We start from the raw sequence: 21,838 nt of genomic DNA on the forward strand, positions 1-21,838 counted from the left end.
GTCCTAAGTTCAGCCTGACAAATGCTGTGAGGTTGGTTTGTAACAGCCACTCTGAAAGCAGCAAAACAACTCAGATACAGTGGTACCTTGGTTCTCAAACACTGAAAACCTGGAAGTAAGTGTTCTGGTTTTCGAATGTTTTTCGGAAGCCGAACGTCCAATGCAGTTGTCAGCTATTGTTTCCGGGGCGCCTGCACCAATCAGTTTTTTTGAACATTTCAGAAGTCAAATGGACTTCCGGAGCAGATTAAGTCTGGCGCTTTTGTTTTTGCTATTTATTTTGCGTTTTTGTTTTTGAGGCTTTTTCGGTTCATTTGCTTTTGTGACTGTGTGGAACCCAGTTCAGCTACTGATTGATTGATTGATTGTGTGACTGTGGAAATGGATGAAAGCCCCCCACCCAAACAAGGACTATCATCAGTGCAGGTAAGGGGAAAAAATTAATTTTAATTTTTATCATCTACAATACTGTCTTTTTTTATAGTACACTACATTGATTACTGCTGTCATTTTATGGATCAATGGTCTCATTAGATAGTAAAATTCATGTTAAATTGCTGTTTTAGGGGTTGTTTTTAAAAGTCTGGAATGGCTTAATCCGTTTTGCATTACTTTCTATGGGAAAACATGCCTTGGTTTTGGAACGCTTTGGTTTTGGAAGGGACTTCCAGAACAGATTAGGTTTGAGAACCAAGGTACCACTGTACAAGTGATTTGCAACTGTTGCCTAGACACCTACTGGTAGGACAACAGTAGCAAGTAACTGAGTAGCTTGCACAAAATGTAAAGAAAAGAAATGGTCTTATACAAGTTGCAGTTTAATGAATCACCACACATCTCTACAGTTCTTCTCCATATCAATGCTACTTTCCCCACTCTGCAGTGTTCTACAAATATGTGAATGAAACTGGGAATTCTTATGCCATTTACTGAACTATAAAAATATACTACTGAAATATGTTAGAGTCTACGCAACACACCTACTCCAGAGATTGCTTGCTGAAAAGCAATAAAATCTTTTTCTCAGAAGAGTTTAAACAAGCAACGTGGATGGCTGTCTCTAAAGTAAAATGAGTATGTGTTACAAAGATTTCCCGCTTCCTGCTGATGGAGAAGAGACCATAGAAAGTCACTAAGGAGAACAGATAAAGGCCTAGGCGTTTTGTTATCACCTTCTAAGGGCTTCACAATCTGCAGCTTCTCTGGGAGGTAAGAGCGACTGCTGATGGACATTCCTGAATAGCCAGTAAATTCGGAAAACCTGGAATGAGTCCCCAACGACATGATACTCTCAGTCGGAGTAATGGAGCCACTGTGGAGTTCACCCTTCTCGGCCAGTTCCCTCAGCTTCCTTTCCTGCTCTTCTTCAAAGAACCTCCTCTCGGACAGGTAGTTCTCTCTCCGAAGAGATAGTCTTCGAAGTGCCGTTTCCAGGTCGCTAGAGCCAGGGGTTCCTGGGGTTCCAGGTTTTTTGTTCTTTTCTTCATTTCTAAAACAAGGACAAAACACACTTAAATTTACACTGTGCGTACAAGCAACAGGAAGGGGGGGGGGAGACACCCAAAATGTCAATATTTGAAATGCCAGTAAAACTGCTCCGAGCTCTCCGTAGCCAATTAACTGCTTCACCAGCAGATTTGAAAATATAAATGGCAGGGCTAGGAACGTGCGAGGTTGACATCTTCATAGAGCTATGCACTACAACACCACAGTCTCATTCCTGGTTAATGTATTTAGCAATGTGTTTCTCAAATTCTTTTTAGCATCTCTTATTGTCTGCTTGCATTTTTTTGTTCTCTAAAATTGTCATCAGAATTTCAATTTTGCAGCTATGTAAGCTAAACACACACACACAAAATGGATATATATACCGTATATTGTGGCGTATAAGACGACTGGGCGTATAAGACGACCCCCAACTTTTCCAGTTAAAATATAGAGTTTGAGATATACTCAACCACAGATTTTCCACCCGGCGTATAAGACGACCCCCGACTTTTGAGAAGATTTTCCTGGATTAAAAAGTAGTTTTATATGCCAGAATATATTGTAGGTGAAACTTGAAAAATTAGAATATCATGGAAAGGTTCATTTCTTTCAGTAATTCAACTTAAAGGATGAAACTAATACATGAGATAGACTCATGACATGCAAAGCGAGATATGCCAAGCCTTTATTTGTTATAATTGTGATGATTATGGCGTACAGCTGATGAGAACCCCAAATTAACAATCTCAACTTTGGGGTTTTCATCAGCTGTACGCCATAATCATCACAATTATAACAAATAAAGGCTTGACATATCTCGCTTTGCATGTCATGAGTCTATCTCATGTATTAAACTCCAGTAGCTAATGAAAACAATTGCTTACATAAATGGACTTTTCCACGATATTCTAATTTTTCAAGTTTCACCTGTAGATCTACATGTATTAGAAAGGGAGGTCAGACATTTCCTAGCACAGAAAATCATTTTGGGGATTGCACACATTTCAAAGTAACCAAATCAAGTTGTACTCGGGGCTTAATGTAGATGATGGACAGATAATTTGAGGAAAGCCTCACAGTTACAAAAAAAAAATCAAGAATTACAAACCCCCAAAATGATTTAAACAATTCTCTTACTAGGAGGAGGATGTGTCAATAACAGAAAACAGTTAATAGTAATTGTTAAAGGAAATGTAGTCATTAACACAAACATGATTTGCCTGAACCATACCACACTGGTGTTAAATTAGTGAACATTAGTTTGCAAACTTTAAGGTGTCCAGTAATTTAAGACAACCCAATATAGTTCACTTGTCCAGTGTTAGGAGGCTGCAGCACAACAATATACTGTATATACTTGAGTATAAGCCTAGTTTTTCAGCACATTTTTTGTGCTGAAAAAGCTGCCCTCGGCTTATACTTGAGTGAGGCGGGTGGTGGGGGCGGCGAGAAAGAAGCCCTTTCTCTCCGCTCGTGCTGCCACCCGCTCTCCCCAGTCAACCATTCCTTAAGAAGCGTACAAGAACAGCGGTTCTTTACTCTCCCCAGGCAGCTTGTTCCATTCCTGAACTGCTCACATAAATGCAAACTTGGCAAAGGAGGAAGAGGAAGGAGCAGCCCAAAGAGCTGCTTTCGGGCTGCTCGTTCCTCCTCCTCCTCCACAGCGGCAAAGGTGAACCGGCTTATACTTGAGTCAATAAGCTTTCCCAGGTTTTTGTGGGAAAATTAGGTGCCTCGGTTTATATTCGGGTCGGCTTATATTCGGGTATATACGGTATGAAAATCAGATTTCTTCTGAATATCTCACTCAGATATAGCACTATTGATCCTTCTTACAATGTTAGGCTAGCAATATTGAGTGCCCTCATGATGTAAGGCTAGTATAGTATCCAACATATAGCACAAGTCACTGAATAGAAGAAAAGAGTTAGGAAGTTCTTGTTCTGGAGATACAGCTAAACTCTAAGCATGCATTACTGACCCAGAGTCAGTAGAGTCAGTTTCTAGGATGATGCTATTAGTCTTGTTGTCTATCACAAAATTGGAAATGTCTCCTCCATAGAAGCTGGACCGTGGTGTGCTGACGCAACTAGAAATGACCGAGTTCATTGCTGAAGACTGGTTAGACCCAGGGATGTTCATAGGAGAGGGAGTTAGAGACCTCTGCTTTACCACTTGATTGATGTTTCGCACGGCATCAAAGACTCTCTTGTGATGGCTGGCAAAGACACAAGCAGTTAGTAACCAGCAAAATAAAGCCTACAGCAGAGAAACTGTCTGCAGGGACATCATATTAAACTCAACTTTTGTAAGAGAAAAAACATGGTCTCAGAGATTAGCTTGGTGATTATGACCAAGAGTGAGCAAAACTGGACAAAGCCATTCTACTGAAAAGGGAAGAGCTGTAAGATACTAAAGTATCCCCAAACAATACTTCCCATTTTCCAGATCCTTTACTAAATGACCCTGTTCTCTTGAAACGTGGCCAAGACTGTACCCCAGGATGAAACAGGGAATAATTATTGGGCTCAAATGCTTACATTCTCCTCACCAACTATCCTGAGAGAAAGCAATTAACTGAATCAGAAGATCCTGTATTGATCCTGGGATCTCTCTTACCCTGCAGCATACCTCTGGCTAGAAAAGCAGGTTCTGAACAGCCAGGGAGATCCTCTGTGGAAATAAAATGTGGGATCTCCTACACTCGTTACATTCTCCCTTTAGCAATAGTAACATGCAGTGGTGGTTTGGGGTTTCTTGTTTTGTATTTAAGATAAAAAATGCCCACAAAATGCGCTTGTGCATAAAACGATACACCAGTAGGCGGTAGGCAGCATTTTCTTGTGACTTCAGGATAAAGCAGATGTTCTAGTTGCCACATCACCATTTTAAATGGCTGGCAGCACATGGTGAGCATTTATATGAACTTCATATAACCAGCACCACGTGGTGAGCTACTTGCATACTGCAGCTTTGCCACATGGATCAGGCAATCTCTTCTAAGCTATCATAGATATTTTAGGGGCCATTTGCAGTGATCTGATCCTGTGGCCAAATACTATGGATACCACCACCTCTGCATGCCAACCAAAGCATATGCAGTGGTCCTGAGCTACTTCAGTGTTGTATGAATAAGTACATTTTCATATCCCGCCTTTACTTCAGGGAGCTCAAGGAAGTACACAATGGACCCCTGGCAGTTTCCCATCCAAATACTGATCTGACTTTACTTTACTTCAGCTATACACCATGTCTCTTGAGATAATGCTGCTATAAAGTTGTTTAGTGTGTCCACGTATACAAGCTTAAGCACTCTGACACTTAGCAGCCCTATTTCACTATTTCCGAGTACCACTTTCTTACTTGTGCAGAATAAACATAGGAAGTTTTCAATTATTCCCCCCTCACTATTTAGCTTGCAGTTTGAATTTTCATCTGTGTTAAGAAGACGGGTAACGAAAATAGTGATTTAACACTATTCGAGGTTGTTTATTTTTCCAATTTCAACTATAATGCTGCTGAAAAACATTTTATTTAATTTCCCCCAAAGCCCCAAAGTTCTTTAAAAATTGGCCTCTAAAATGGCCTTAAGCTTTCTTCTCAATTGCTTTCCTCTCCAACAGAGAGAGGACCATTTCTAAGTAATGAGCTCAGGTCTACCTTCCTTGCTAGAAAGAAAGAAATGGCATTCTTAATTTGGGATTGCATAAAAAGGTTTGATTTCTACTTTTCTTATTAAAATATCACAATGCATCAGTCTTACGTTAAGTCAGGGCTGTCAGGATCATCCAGATGCAGTTCTTTTCGCATTGACCCTTCAATTTCTGCTGCCAGGGAATCCTGTTAAGACAATTTTAAATGGTGTCACAGCATGTCATTAACACATATGTCTATTTTCGTAGCATGCAGTGATGTCGATACACTTGGGGCCTCTTTTATGGCAACAGAAGGGAACCATTTAGCTGCTCTTCCCCTATTAATAGCTCCAGCCATTGCTTGCATTTCACTATATCGCCAATACTGTCATTATTTCCAAAGTGGGTTTAGTAGCACCCACAACCTCAGGCCCTTCCTCTGTTTAAGGGAAGATTCAAGACAATGATCTAGATTCTCCTCCCAACATTTACTGAAATTAGTTTTGGGATCTATTTCCCCATGCTTAATCAAACTTGCACCAGCGCTGGCATCAGATGTGTTTCTCAGAAATGATTTTATAAGGCTTATTACCATGGGGAAAAGGCCTAAGGAGTGGTAACGGCGTGATATGGCATTTGGCATTGTCTTGTTCCGAAGGTTCTTCAGCTCTTCCTGCGCCTCGTGAAGCATTTCCATACACTCTGCATACTTGTCTTCCAGCTCTCGTAACTGCAATGCACACAGAATGGAAATTATTTCCAGGAACCCTGGGCTATCTAAAGGCTACAGAAAACTATGCAAATGAAGAGGGGGACACATTTAAATAAATAATAAAAAGCTAAACATTTATGAATTGTACATTCCACATGTACGTTTAGTTCTGTCTGTATCTATTTTAATGATGGTCCCAGAAATTTGCCATTGAAGAGACTGGGATTCCGTTGGACTCTAAAAGCTGAATAACTTATGCAAATTGCATCGGATCATCGTCGTCTTGCAAAACCTATTAGATAAAAAGCTCCGCAGAGCCCAGAAGAGCCATCACTTGATCATGGAGACTGCACAGGTTTCTTTCGGCCTTGCAGACAAATTTTAAAGCTGTCCGTGTGGCAATGAAAGACTAGCGCCTTACTTTTAAATGAAAAAAACAGAGAACGCAAGAAATCAGATTCTGTCCTTACATACACACACTTGGTTTGGAACTCTCCTACAGCCACATTTTCAAAGAGCGAAGTCCAAGGATTGAACACTTAGAAGAATATACAGCTTGACGCTGCGCAGGGTTAAGTGTACTGAAAGACAACTGACATCTCTGGGCTTAAGCATGCTCACCTCTGAACAGAATTGGGCTGCAAGCTATCCTATTTTACTTACAATTCTTACAGCAAAGAATTACATACATATTTTTGGGGGGAAGAAAATCCCATTGTATTCACTGCAATTTACTCCCATGTACAGTATATAGGATCACAGCCTTAGTGTTTCTTTTGTTTTGCAAATCCATTTAGCCTGGGGATTTTGATCTGTGATCCTTGCTTAATTCACAGAGGTCTCAGCTGTCAGAGGCCTGAGGATAGGCATAATCTTAAGAAAAGGTAAAGGACACCTGACAGTTAAGTCCAGTTGTGAACGACTCTGGGGTTGTGGCACTCATCTCGCTTTACTGGCCGAGGGAACCGGCGTTTGTCCGCAGACAGCTTCCGGGTCATGTGGCCAGCATGACTATGCCACTTCTGGCGAACCAGAGCAGCACACGGAAATGCCGTTTACCTTTCCGCCAGAGCGGTACTTATTTATCTACTTGCACTTTGACATGCTTTTGAACTGCAAGGTGGGCAGGAGCCAGGACCGAACATCAGGAGCTCAGCCCATCACGGGGATTCGAACTGCCAACCTTCCAATCGGCAAGCCCTAGGCTCTGTGGTTTAGACCACAGCGCAACCCACGTAATCTTAGGAAGAGTCAAATGCAAAGGCTTGCACCAAGGAAACAGTCCATTGCCAAGTCCACTTCTCAGTTTCTTATTCAAAATGCTATTAAGCTTCCCAAGGACAAAAAAAACCTCCCTGCATATATCAAAGAAGAGGTTTTTTTTATTTCAGATGAATACTGTATTTAAGGTTTTAAGCAATTTCATAGGTCTGAAATGACATTGTGTGGACCCAAGGAAACTGAATTCAAAAGCTATCACACAAATGCTCCTCTCTAATTCTGTCAGGGAACTGCCACCTGGCCCGCTGAGGGGACCTGAGGGACTGTTGGGATACAGGGAGCCCCAACGCCAACTGAGCAGCAGTACCTCTTCCAGCGCAAAAAGCAGCCACACCTCCAGTGGGGAGGAAGGGGAAGGGGCCAGCCGGACGAGGAGAGGGCTTGGGGATGCTACGGAGAGCCCCAGTGCCTCATGCAACCAGGAGTGGCAAACAGGGAGTCTGGCAGGGAGACGGCTTGGGGATGCTACAGAGACCCTGCGCTCACCTCACTCGGCTGGTCGGGAGGGAGGCATGCCATTTCCGCCACCCCAATTGCACAGAGGGATGAAACGCAAAGAGGGCAGGAGGTGACTTGGGGTGCTGAAGTTCTTATGCTGGGGAAAGAGCCGGAAGGGGCCACTCCCGGATTCTGCTAGTGACTACATGTACTTTGTAGCTCTGCACTGTAAATAATTTGCACAATAAACCTGTAAACAGAGAGGTTGGGCTCCTGCCTCGTTACTCGTGAGACACCACCACTCAGACCTTACAGCTTCAAACGATTCTTCTGTCATGATCCAACCCAACAAGGCTACAGCATTTCAAGGCTATTGATATCAACAGAACTGAAAGCATTTCCCTGCTCCATAACCATATGACTATTAAAGAGGCACACTCACTTCTGCTGTGAGCTGCCTTTGGGCATCTTTAGCTGCTCCCAGATGTTGGACGAGTTCTTCATTTTCCACCGTACACTGAAAAAAGACAAACATCACAACAGATTAGCCACACCATGCTTTCTCTTCCTTTAAAAACATTTTAACAGGTTTGGGAACAGAAGGGGCTCATCAAATGGGAAAGAAGGAATTAGCTATTTTGCTTATTACTTTAATGAACCTTACAGCTTTTGCCTTTTTCTGCAAATCCACTATCTGAGAGAGAAGGTGAGTGATTTCCTCCTGCTGTCGGGCAGCATCGTCAGTTTTCTTGGCCAACTCTTCAGAGATGCTTGCAATCTGGATGTTTGCATCTCCTTAAATAATTAAGAAACAATTGTAAGAATGAGCTTACATGGAAAAACATTTGGCATTGCAATTGCTTGCTAAATCAATAGAAACAAGGTACTATAAGCTATCTTTGAACAGAGAGGCAGAGAAAGAGAACATGTAATCTGGCATTAGGAAGGTTTTTCCAACTGCTCCAGAGCTACATAGAAAAAGCCAATGCCACAAATACTGTTGAAGTGTTACTGCAGTTGCAGGGTGGGTTTTCTCAATATACGAGCAGTGTAAGAGAACAGGGACAAAACAGTTCTGAAACCAAGTGTTGTAGGTCCATTAGTTCTCAAGCCCAAGTGATGGGGCTGCACACACCAGCTCCCTTGAATTGCACAAACTCCAAAAGAAAACCCTTGTATCAGAACATCCTGATTATTCTGTCAAAAAGCAAGGAAAAAAGAAAACGTACTGAGCTCCTTCACACAGTCGTTGACAAGCTGCTGTTCTTTCTCTTCAAAAGAAATGGTTTCGGTCTGCAGCTGGCAAGCCTGTTCCAAGTATTAGTTTTAAATATAAAAAAAGAAGTACAAAATTAGCATTGTGTTAACTTCTTGCTGGATCTAGCCTTGTAAAAAGGGGGGAAACTTTCAACAGTAGACCACAATTCCAGGACATCAGCAAACACAGCCTTTCTCAACCCTGGGTCCCTAAATGTAGCCAGCATGGCCAGTGGTCAGGGATGATGGGAATTGTAGTTCAAAAACGCCTGGAGATTGAGAAAGGCTGAGTGAGCAAGCAGTGCATAGTCTCCCACATCCCTCTTGTGACTATGTGGAACAATGACAAGTCACGACCACTAGGTGTCATCATTGATTTTTGATATATACATAGGCAAAGCTTAAAGGATTAACATCAAATATAATGGCTGAAGAATATATTCAGAGGAAGAGTTAAATGTTCACTGTTAAAAACACACCCCAAACACAACACACACACAAAGATTTAATAGAAACACAAGTCTGCAACATACTTCGGTAAATAAAGCTCAAGGTTGGTTTGTACTTGTAACTTCTAGCTCGATAAATAGCTTCTTAACATTTACGGTGCTAATCTTGGAAGTAATGCTTAGTTAAGAAGCTATCGCCATCTTGACGTTTTTAGCATCACTATCAAATGAGTGTCCCTCCTTATATCAGATGCTGAGCATTACAACCAGCCTCTAAACACTATGCTAATCCACAATGTTACAAAGTGCTCATTCCGGCTCTCACATTGGGAAAACTGTTTTCAAAACTTCGCATGAACAGGAAAACTCTTTCCTGGCCATGCAATGAACAGTAAGCATGATATACTAAGGGGAATTCCACACTGAAATAGTCTCAATTTCCACTGGTGGAGGATCTATCTGCCTTGTGTCTTTAGGTTTATGGAAATGTAGGCCTTCAGACACAGAGCGAATTACCCTTAAGCTAGTTACAGGTAAGTAGCCGTGTTGGTCTGCCATAGTCAAAACAAAATAAAATAAAAAATTCCTTCCAGTAGCACCTTAGAGACCAACTAAGTTTGTTCTTGGTATGAGCTTTCGTGTGTATCTGAAGAAGTGTGCATGCACACAAAAGCTCATATCAAGAACAAACATAGGGCTTGCTGATCAGAAGGTCGGCGGTTCGAATCCCTGCCACGGGGTGAGCTCCTGTTGCTCGGTCCCAGTTCCTGCCCACTTAGCAGTTTGAAAGCACATCAAAGTGCAAGTAGATAAATAGGGACTGCTCCAGCGGGAAGGTAAACAGGGTTTCCGTGCGCTGCTCTGGTTCGCCAGAAGCGGCTTTGTCATGCTGGCCACATGACCCGGAAGCTGTCTGCGGACAAACACCGGCTCCCTCGGCCTATAGAGCGAGATGAGCGCCGCAACCCCAGAATCGGACACGACTGGACCTGATGGTCAGGGGTCCCTTTACCTTTACCTTTAAGGTGCTACTGGAAGGAAATTTTTATTTTATTTTGTTTTTACCCTTAAGCTAGTGTACACAAACAGATGGGGTGGCCATTTGTAGATTCAGTATGGGTGCCAAGTTATTTGGGGGGGGGGGGTTGGGGGAGAGAGAGAGAAGGACCCTGTCAGGACAATATATCCACTCTGTGCTCCATCTTCTCACTGGTCTCTGCTCCCCGACCCCCAATTGCTCATAGTCAGTGGTAGTTATTGCTCACTCTTGCCATGATTGCCACTGGGGTCACTTGTCCTCTCCCGAGTGATGATCACAGCCAGGAAGAAAAAGAGCACCAGAACCAGCGGATAAGCAAGCAGATCCCTTCATCTCACCCTCATGGTTAGTTGTCCAGTGGGAGAGCAAGAGTGAGTGGAAGCAGCACAGAAGCTGAGCTACTCGCTTCTTTCGCCCTCTCCTTTTGGGTCCACTGAGGCAGAGAAAGAGAAGGTAGGTGCCAATAGCAGGATGGTGGAGCCGACCCAAAGCCAGCACTGCTTGGACTGTAATGATTGCAAGGGGAGCTCCAAACATGTAACCATCACCACTATCTGTAGCCTGCAGTCAAGGAACGATCTTACCAACTCACTTACTGTTGGTGTCAGTCTTCATAAACACCATACGTTTAAAGCACACCCCACCCCCAGGAATCATGGGAACCGAGCTATAATTCCCAACACCCTTAAACTACAGTTCCCATGACTCTTTGAAGGAACGTGATTTAAATCTACGCCTTATACAAGGGTCAATATTGTCCTGCAATATTTGCAAACATTCATTAGGGAAGCAGGGTGGGGTGGAGAGAATAATCTATAGATTACGCAGAATTTATGGAGTAAAAGCTTACTAATCAATCAGTCCTAATTCCCGTGGAAAAAAGAAGCAAACTTATGGTAGGTAAAATACTGGGATATGTTTTACCTCTGATCTAAGCACAACGTTCTCCTCTTCAAGGTCCTTAAGTTTCTTTTGAAGGGAATCTAAATGAAAATAGTTCTGGACAGATGAAGACGACTCATTCCTCTTCAACCTGGTAAGAGGCCCATTAGACACGTTTATTTTTGCTCCCTTTTGTTTGCAGTGTTTGTAGCGGAGCTGCACAGCAAAAGTTCCAACAACCAGAGCCAAATGAGATCTAGCATTTTCATAGGTTGTCAGAGTTAAAAATAAAGAAAGAAATGAAGCCATTGTGTTTATTCCACCCATTTCTAACAGAGAACCTTTAGCTACAAACTGTGTGTGGGGGGAGGGGGACGACTTCAGCTCTCTGAAGGAGATGGGTTTGCAAAAAAGTAATCTTATGATTCCATGACTGCTACAGCACATTAAATAATAAAAAGCTGCAGCAGCGGAGGCACAAAAAAAGGAAAGTAGCAGGCAGGGGTTGTAATGTACTGTTAGCTGCCTATGAAACAAGGCTTTTGCTTTTCGTTGCTCAATAACTGATTTGAACTGCTGATGAGTCTTTGTTAACATGCTGTTGTATTGCTGAACAAAATTCTTCAAAAGGGCAGGATTTGGTTCAAAACTTAGTCCCTGTTGGATATAGCAAAAGTGACATATTACTGAACTAAGGAAGAACTTCCCTGTCAGGAAGGTAGACTGATTACCCCATTTCTTAACTGGTGTGAGCCTGCTATGAATATCAGGTTCTGAACTGGACCTTGTAGCTCAACACTGGACTTGCATATTGCTGCATAGATCAGTTAGGTCTACTGTCAAGTCAATGGAAGCCCGTAACTTCTAATGCTGGTAACCAAACTGTATATATGCTGTATTTTTGCACTATTTACCAGAAAGGTCCAAATAGAGCAGCACGCTACAGAATGAACCCAAAAGGAGACTAGTAAAACCACAGCTGAGTACTGTTGGTAACACCTACTCATGATCAAGAGTACTCAGTAGTGAGATAATGCAGACACGATTTAACCATTTGGTCCTTTCATTGGGAGCTGAGGATCACCTGCAGCCCGGATGCAACACCCATGTGGCGATGCCAGATGCTGGATACCAACATCATGGCGCTATGCCAGATGGGGCAGAAGGATGCAAAATGGACAGTATAGCATGACCTATGTTTCCTGGCCCAAACTTACGGAGTTGAACAGATGGATTCCGGCTCGCTCTCTTCAGCAGCACTGGTGTAAAACTGAAGCAGCTCATCTTTCATGGACAGCTCATGACGTAACTGAGAAACCTGAACAAATGAAGGGGGGAAATCTGTCATACATTTCTTTTCAAGTTCATCTTGGACAGCAAAATTGAGTGTCGGGTTTTGTGTGGTTCTGCTAGCCCATGGATCTACTTCAAAAAGGACATAGGAAGATTCCCTCTGTTGAAGAAAAACACAGATCAAGAATTCCAGTCCCTGCTACGATTAAAGGAGGGTTACTTCTCCGTAACTTTTTCATTTCAAAAGTTGCAAATTCATCACTATTTTATTATAAGTGTTGTTAATTAAATAGTAGGACACCAATGGAGAACTCAAAAACCTGGTAGTGAATCAAACAAGAGGACTTCAACCACTTCAAGCAAGATATAACAAAACGCCATTCCTAGCTAGACACAATCTAAGATTGTAAGTTGGAACCCTTCCCCTTTTTTGGAAGGGAAATGAACTATAACAGCCATTGCCTTGTTTGTTTCTCTCTGTGTCTCCGTTGTTCTTCTCAATTTCCTCTTTTTGTTTCAGAAGCAGGAGTTCCATTTCCTGTGACCTGGTTCACATGCAACACTAAGCCAAGCCATGGTTTAGTGTGGATGCACAGGCCTCAGAGCAAGGAGATTGTAGCTACTTTGTTCCGCCATCAATCCTGTTGTTGTTGCTGCTGCTGCTGTGAGCTAAGTCATGGTTTGGTTTATTCAGGGGTCCCCAAACTAAGGCCCAGGGGCCGGATGCGGCCCAATCACCTTCTAAATGCGGCCTGTGGACGGTCCGGGAATCAGCGTGTTATTTACATGAGTAGAATGTGTCCTTTTATTTAAAATGCATCTCTGGGTTATTTGTGGGGCCTGCCTGGTGTTTTTACATGAGTAGAATGTGTGCTTTTATTTAAAATGCATCTCTGGGTTATTTGTGGGGCAAAGGAATTTGTTCATATATTTTTTCCAAAATATAGTCCAGCCCCCCACAAGGTCTGAGGGACAGTGGACCGGCCCCCTGCTGAAAAAGTTTGCTGACCCCTGACTTAATGTGTTATCTGAACCTGGGCTCGTGGTTTTTCTTGCTCCGGAGAAACCACAAGCTGTAACCAAGGTTTGTTCTAAAGCAAGACAAACCACAAGCCCGGGTTCAGATGACACAATAAGCCAAACTGGGGCTTAGCTCACAGCAGAAGGACAAGAGAAGGAGTAAAACGACTAAAATACGTCACTCAACAAGCACACACACTTGTTGGCTCAATGAACAAGTCAAAGTTTGATATGGATGAACTTCTTGGCTTAATTTAAATTATTTTCCTGAGCTAACCCAAAACCTGAAATCTATTTAAAATTTAAAACCAGAAATAAATTTATCACTTAAAATGCACTCAGGTAGAAGACTCCTTGTTCACAAATTAAATCTGAACATCCAAGAAAAAGGATAACCCTAAAGATTATATATCCACATACTCTTGCCTGTTAAATAACTTGGCATGTCATCAACAAAGTGCATTTGTTCCAATATTAAAACACAATGACAAATCAGGAAGAAGATAGATCCTAAGCTGTTACATGCAGATATGAAAGTTGTGAACTAAATTTATATGAAAGTTGTGAACTAAATTTATTTCATGGTTAAGAGTGGTCAATATTCCGACTTCCGGCGGCGACGCCATTGCGGGTGGTCGTGGGCTGCTTCGGCTGCGAAGCACCCAGTCCATCCCGGGGGTTAGGAGCCCTGCTACCGCAAAGCGGGGCTCCGGTTGGGGTGCGGGAAGAGCGTCCCGCACCCTGGGCTCCCCGGCTGTGCCCGTTGTGGCTCCGAACCCTTCCCCCGCTCCCCCTGTAAAGGGGGAGTGGGGGTGAAGGGACGACGGAGCCGGGCTATAGGGGACATGCCCCAACCGGGATGCAAATGCGGCGACAAAGCCTGTGATGAGCGTCTAAGTTCTACCTGTCTTTAACGAGCTGATAAGAACCCAGTGGCTGTGAGTATTTGATTGACTCTTTGTATTCTTGGAACGATCTGGGGGAAAGAAGAAAGGCAGCCCGCCTCCCTCCCTTCGGGAGAGGAAAGAAATTAACCGTTTAAGTGACTGCTGCTACAACAATCGATAGAAAGTAACTGGAATTTGAAAACTGAGACTGCTGAGATTTCCCTTCGGGGGTTAACTGGGGAAAAAATATCTCCATTTGAAGTTTTGGTCTTTATACTCCGGCTTCGGAGAAATGGCGACGACTTGGACTGTCGTGGGAAAAAATTGAAACAAAGGAAGGAAGAGACAGGAACTGAAATCTGACACTCACCCTCCCTTCTAAAATGCTGGACTATGTGTTAGCACTGGTATTGAACTCTGGTTTAAAGGATGAGGAAATGCTCACTGTCTTGAAGCTGGAACTGCTTAATCGGAAACTGCAAGTCTTGAGTGGAATTATAAATAAAAAGGACTCACTTTCCACAGAGGAGGCTTTTCAAAAGTTTTACACAATGGAATCAAACCTTGGCAAAGAGCTGGGAGGGGTGCTTGAAGGATGGTTCGAAATGGCTGGGCAACTCCGGGAAAAGGAACCGATTTCTGGGGGTGGCAGCCCTGGAACGGGAAAATTTATAATATCCAGACTCCGAGGTGGCAGCTCGGGGGCAAGGGACATGGAATTAAGATTTCTACAAGAAGAGGAAGTATGGTACAAAGGTACGGAGGAGCCCAGAAAGGAAGTGATGAACACCCTGAAGCTCGATGCTAGGTTTGTTGTGAATGCCTGGATCTGTGGACACTCAGAAGAAGATAATTGGAGATCCGGTTCTGGTGAAAGACAGAAAAAGACAATGGACAGAGGGGGAGTGGGTTGAAGTATTAAATGTATAATCCAAATGGTCTGTCATGGTATCCGAAATCGGAGTGTGAAGTCTGTTAATTATAAGTTTATTTTAAATAAGTAAGGAGATATTGAATCTTAAGTCAAAAGCAGCATGATAAAGGATAGAAGAAATAAGTTTAGTTATAAGAATATATGGTTAAGATTTAGGTTATAATAAAAAGATCAAGATAATTGTGTTATTTTTAAGTAAAGTTAAATTTTTTATAGAGAAAAGTTGTTAAGGAAATAGTATATTGATTTAAAACCGAAGGTGAAAAGGCGGGGGAAGTCAAACGTCAAGATTCAGAAGTAGAATTTTTTTTTTTTTGTAAGATATACAAATAAGAAGAAGAATCCTGACATTATGTGTATTTGTATTTGTTTTTGTATTTGTAGGTGTGGGGTTGGGTTTGTGTTATATTACGAAAATGCTAATAAATTCTGTTTAAAAAAAAAAAGAGTGGTCAATATTCCTGGTGCTTGAACTGATAATACTCAAGGATGGGCAGAATGCTTTGTTGTTTTGTTTTGTTTTGTATTCACAAAAGGGTATTGCTGAGAATAGATGAAACTTTTAGCCATTAAAGCAAGACAACAGACATCAAAATCATATGGTCTCCTCTATACTAAACCAGAATGAGAATTTATTTAATAGAAGCTGCTAGATCATATTTCCAAAGGAGACAGGATCGGGTTCCATAGACTAATGATACCCCTCAGCTAGATACTTAAATACTGGAACATAGCAAAGACCAGCAGTATTTGCTAAAATGATACATTTGCTTTTGCTATTAGAATGAGCACTGCTTCTCACAAAGGCAATTTACAGACAAAAATAATCCATTGCAATCCACAACTCAGAGACTATGTCTGAAGCAGTGAAATGTTGACTCCAGTGCACTCACCTCGTTTTCTTTAGTGCCTTACAATGCGTCTGAGTCTCAGTTTTCATAATTTAGTATTACTGGAAAGAGTTGCATAGGGTAGAAGTTAGCAGCAATTATTTGAAGTTGGGAAAGGGGAAAGGCTCTGTCCTTGAGACAGAAGGAAAATAAGATTTAAGTAGGTTGTAAGGGAACACAGAAAAGCATGATGCCACAGGATGAAAAGGAAAGTTGTTTTTACAGTAGAACCCGTTACAAGCTTGGTGAAATACAAATTTTTGACTGCCCATCTAAAAGCCCTCCACAAGGAGTTCACCAAAGGAAAAAATGTTCCACAGTCAAGGTGTTGCCACTAAGAAGGCCTATGTGTATGCCTTGTGTACAAGCCTGAAAGAGCCAGAGTGAAGTGTTGGACTTGTGTGTTTTCCCTCCCAATCTTCTTCTCATACTGCCAAGAGGAGAACCATACTGTACCGCTCAACCCCCCTGATTTAAGTGGGACATCCTGGAATCATAGAAGCCATCCCGGCTTCTGCTTGGATCCCAGAACTTTCTGCCTTTCGGTCCGGTGCTCTGGCGCAAGCCAGCTGACTCATGCCAGAGTGTTGGGCTACAAGGTGCTCATTTTTGGTTGGGCACTATGCGGGGGGGAATTAGCTGAGATATTTGAGATTTTGAGAGTCTGGCTCATATTTAGATACCTGGAGCTCCAATATCATCCTTTAAAGCCCTATACAGCCTAGGACCCTCGTACTTACAGGACCGCCTCTCCTGGTATGCCCCACAGAGGACCTTAAGGTCCACAAATAACAACACTTTGGAGGTCCCGAGCCGCAAGGTGGTTAGATTGGTCTCAACTAGGGCCAGGGCCTTTTCAGTACTGGCCCTGACTTGGTGGAACGCTCTGTCACAAGAGACCAGGGCCCTGCGGGATTTGACATCTTTCCACCTGGCCTTTGGGTTGGACTCAGTCTGACCCTTATGTTTCCCTCCCCTTATGGTTTTGATTTATGGGCTACTACTAAAATGAGGCTGCATTTTAAATTGTATTTTAACCTGTATTTTAATTAACTGTTTCTTCTTTCTTTTTATGTTTTATTGTAATTTTATTGGTGTTAGCCGCCCTGAGCCCGGTTTATAAATATTATTATTATTATTATTATTATTATTATTATTATTATTATTATTATTATTATTATCCTCATCAATTTGTTTGTTTTTCAAATCCCTGGGCAACTAGAAATCACCATTTTCAATTACTGAACTAAATAAGTTGCTGTGAAGCAATGTACTGTATGTCCTGTTAACTGAAGCGCCCCCCAATGTAAGAGGTACATAAAATGATCAATTGAGTTCACAATTACATTTATGGATTCACCTATTAAAATTCTCCCTCTTTCTCTCAATTCTTTTTCTGCAATCACATGTGCAGATTCATTCATTATGCCTCCCTCACATGTTCTGAGACACATGATCCTAACACCACTCTTCACATTCTAAAACAAAATGCTGTAAAATAGAAAAGTAGATTTTTACAATGCCTAAAAGAGTAGCAGAAGTCTTTGGCATTCCATTTTCTTAGCGCATATTTCCTTGCAGCAACAAAGTCTCTTTATAATGCTTTCAGATGTGGTCCACAATTCAATGCAAGTGTCAATCCCAAAGTGTATGGATGTAAACGATACTTCATTCTAAACTATTGCAACATCTTTTGGGCAAGCAATCCCACTAATAACACAGGAATACAGTGGTGCCCCGCCAGACGAAAATAATTCGTTCTGCGAAAATTTTCGTCTAGCGGGTTTTTCGTCTTGCGGAGCGGCAATGACAGTCGCGCTGCGCAAAATGGAAAAAAAAAAAGACGAAAATTTTTCGTCTTGCGAGGCAGCCCCATAGACTTTTTCGTCTAGCGGGGCAGCCTTCCGCTAGACGAATGCCTTCGTCTAGCGAGTTTTTCGTCTAGCGAGGCATTCGTCTAGCAGGGCACCACTGTATATGATGCTACTGAGGTACACAAAGCCAGAACAGTGGGTTGTGTCAATCAGGAACAAAGATAATTTGTGTGATTATGAAAAACCCATTCTTAATTAGGCCTTGTGATGAAATATTTGATCTATAAAGAAATGCAAAGTGTTAAAGAGTTTTTTTCTTTAAAAAAGCAAAACCCTAAAGCAAGCATGGCCAAACTTGGCCCTTCAGATGATTTGGGACTACAATTCCCATCATCCCTGACCACTGGTCCTGTTAGCTAGGGATGATGGGAGATTTGTAGTCCCAAAACATCTGGAGGGCCAAGTTTGGCCATGCCTGCCCTAAAGGATGCTTAAGAACAGCTGTAAATTAACAGCAAAGAGATGGTGGCAAGCCTTAGTTCAACAAAACAAGTAGCCAACAGAGACAATTCAAGATTACACTGATGGAAACTGCAAATTAGGATGCAAAAGACAGGCCAAGGTTAGAATCATCAGAACAAATGTTGTCCAAGAGCTGCACATGAAGAGGATTTTGATTTCCAGCTATACTTTAGTATACTTGCTTTTGCTGTTCGGTAGAACATGTGGATAATGAAGGAGGCAAAGGCCTGATACTACAGGAAATTGGGGTTACAGTAGCAAAGACTCCAAAGAACAAAGGTAGGAATGGGGGAGCAGGTGATCATGCAACTGTCAACATTCGTAAGGTGTCAGGGTACCCTGAGAGGCGAAGGGGTGGGGAAAGGAAAGAGAGAAACAAGGAAGAAGTCCTGGAAAAGTGTCACAGGTGAGGGAAGCAGAAGAAGTGTGGGGTGAAAGAAGGATCTAGAAGGCCAAGAAGCTCAGGGCTCTGCTTTAATATGCTGCCTAAGTTAGAACTCCACACAGTGTAATAAATTATTATTATTATTATTATTATTATTATTATTATTATTATTATTATTATTATTATTTTGTACCCTACCCATCTGACTGGCTTGCCCCAGCCACCAGTCATTCTGTGCGGCCTCCAACAAATATAAATACATAATAAAACATATGGAAATGACAAGGAAGAAATGGCAAGATACAAGGGCAAATAAAACCAAACAGGTTGGGCTTGGGGCAGTGGTGGGATGAAGTTTACTGAACTGGGAACATGTCAGTATTAGACACATGTCTAATGCCCTCACCTCTTCCCTGATGTGTTCTACTTGTTCTTCAAGGAGTTCATTTCTCTCAGTCAAAGTCTTATTCTTCTTTAACAAGGACTGGCCAATCCGAGCAGCTAATTCTAAATCCCGCTCTTTCTGTAAAAAAGGGACAAAAAACACAAAGGGTCTCAATTATTGGCTCATTTAGAAAATGACTACTTTCTGAAAGCACATGAACGTTCAATCAGTGTTCTAGGTAAGACGAGAAAGTTTGCTTTTCAAAATGAAGAAACCCGTAATTTGTGCTTATTTCCTTTTCTTTGTACTGCAGAGGAAACACCCACATAACCTGGGAAACCTGCTGTGTACAGTATTTCAACGATGCATAGGAAAGTACAGCCCAAAGTTCAAGTGTGAGAAAGTTAACGAAATCCAGATCTTACTCCTTTATTTGAAAACTGTCAGCGAGGGTGCAAGTATAAGTGGCATACAGTTTGCAAAGCGCTGTGCAGGGAACTTGAGGAGATTGCTACTTGATGCCTTTTAGCAACGCTTAGTATTTATATACAAAAATAAAGGCAGCCATGCTGGCCTGCAAGAAAAATTCTAATTATGTCAACAAGCCTGATGAAGAGTTCTAGAGAACTCAAAAATTTGCACAGAATTTTGTAACATCTACAGGTATTGCCCTAATATGAATGTTAGTATACAAGCAGCATTCTTTCTAAGTGGTCAGTGTGTATCATCTACTCAGGGCAGGCATCCCCCAAACTCGGCCCTCCAGATGTTTTGGGACTACAATTCCCATCATCCCTGACCACTGGTCCTGTTAGCTAGGGATGATGGGAGTTGTAGTCCCAAAACAGCTGGAGGGCCCAGTTTGGGGATACCTGACACTTGTTGTTGTTGTTCAGTCGTTCAGTCGTGTCCGACTCTTCGTGACCCCATGGACCAGAGTACGCCAGGCACGCCTATCCTTCACTGCCTCTCGCAGTTTGGCCAAACTCATGTTAGTAGCTTCAAGAACACTGTCCAACCATCTCATCCTCTGACGTCCCCTTCTCCTTGTGCCCTCCATCTTTCCCAACATCAGGGTCTTTTCTAGGGATTCTTCTCTTCTCATGAGGTGGCCAAAGTACTGGAGCCTCAACTTCAGGATCTGTCCTTCTAGTGAGTACTCAGGGCTGATTTCTTTGAGAATGGATAGGTTTGATCTTCTTGCAGTCCACGGGACTCTCAAGAGTCTCCTCCAGCACCATAATTCAAAAGCATCAATTCTACGGCGATCAGCCTTCTTTATGGTCCAGCTCTCACTTCCGTACATTACTACCGGGAAAAATGTGGGTCTCCAGCTGTTACCGGACTACAACTCCCATCATCCCTGACCACTAGTCCTGCTAGCTAGGGATGATGGGAGTTGTAGTCCAAAAAGAGCTGGAAATGCAGTGATACTTACAAGTGCCCTGTGAAATAGGCTGGTAATCATCGCAGCATCATAGGTGTAGAATTGAGGCTAAGAGATGATGAATAAAACCTATCCAGTTAAATACTGTGGGAGTGGAATACAATACAGTGGCAAAATGCAAGCAAGAAGAAAATGCATCAAGCCAAGGAGACTGAATGACCTGGAAGAACTGTGGTAAAATGGAAGGCATGTCAGCATCTGGGGGTGGAGGCTCTGCAGCAATTACCATGTAAGAAGCTATATAACTGTTGTTGTGTTTTGCTACACAAGATAAGCAGCACTGTTGCTGGTCTGCCCTTCCTACAGCGCTTGTTCTTGCCACTGTTCCTTCACCCTGGACTTAAAGATGGGGGAGAAATCACTGGATGGAACCTTTGCCTATTGTAAAGGTGGGCTGTCATCCTGGCACAGACGACGATGTTAATAGTAATTTTCAAAAAGCCACCCAATCAGCTTTATAGTTCCCTATTTCAACCTCCCCCCTAGACTGATATACACTGAAATCTCCCATGGTTTCAATACTGATGGCAGCAGGGTATTGCCAATTTCCATTAGGTCTCAGTGAAGTAAATGCCACGTTTGCTGTTGCGAACATCCCACCTAGTTGCTTTACCTGGTGTCAATATACTCCCCATACCAATTCACTGAAGACCCTCTAGCAGCACCCAATGAATGACACCGGGGGGGGGGGGAATCATGGCTAGCAAGGGTGCGATGAGCAGCAGAGTTCTGCTGTCCCCTACATACAGGTGAAACTCGAAAAATTAGAATATCGTGGAAAGGTTCATTTCTTTCAGTAATTCAACTTAAAAGGTGAAAGTAGAATAGAATAGAATAGAATAGAATTTTATTTACGGCCATAGGCCCATACAGAAGGTGAAAGTAATATATGAGATAGACTCATGACATGCAAAGCGAGATATGTCAAGCCTTTGCTTGTTAGAATTGTGATGATTATGGGGTACAGCTGATGAAAACCCCCAAGTTGAAATTGTTAATTTGGGGTTCTCATCAGCTGTACGCCATAATCATCACAATTATCTCATATATCAGTGGTGGCGAACCTATGGCACGCGTGCC

General features: G+C 42.4%; 1 protein-coding gene across 12 annotated transcripts in view; it reads right to left on the reverse strand.

Moving 5' to 3' along the window:
- The window catches only part of TRAK1 (trafficking kinesin protein 1), a 94,772-nt gene that overhangs the window by 22,390 nt on the left and 50,544 nt on the right, over window positions 1-21,838 (reverse strand). For 11 of the 12 annotated variants that reach the window (XM_033165813.1, XM_033165810.1, XM_033165807.1 and 8 more), the window contains 10 exons: window positions 19,333-19,449; window positions 12,399-12,499; window positions 11,224-11,332; window positions 8,784-8,862; window positions 8,219-8,349; window positions 7,997-8,071; window positions 5,716-5,853; window positions 5,252-5,328; window positions 3,470-3,706; window positions 1,173-1,489 (listed from right to left, as the gene is read on the reverse strand). In XM_033165813.1, coding sequence (XP_033021704.1) covers window positions 1,173-1,489; window positions 3,470-3,706; window positions 5,252-5,328; window positions 5,716-5,853; window positions 7,997-8,071; window positions 8,219-8,349; window positions 8,784-8,862; window positions 11,224-11,332; window positions 12,399-12,499; window positions 19,333-19,449 — 1,381 coding nt within the window. Of the gene's footprint in view, window positions 1-1,172; window positions 1,490-3,469; window positions 3,707-5,251; window positions 5,329-5,715; window positions 5,854-7,996; window positions 8,072-8,218; window positions 8,350-8,783; window positions 8,863-11,223; window positions 11,333-12,398; window positions 12,500-16,208; window positions 16,410-19,332; window positions 19,450-21,838 lie in introns of those variants that run through there. The other variant, XM_033165811.1, reaches the window with a different exon arrangement.

Source organism: Lacerta agilis, chromosome 12 (genome assembly GCF_009819535.1).
Source record: "Lacerta agilis isolate rLacAgi1 chromosome 12, rLacAgi1.pri, whole genome shotgun sequence".
Lineage (NCBI taxonomy): Eukaryota > Metazoa > Chordata > Lepidosauria > Squamata > Lacertidae > Lacerta > Lacerta agilis.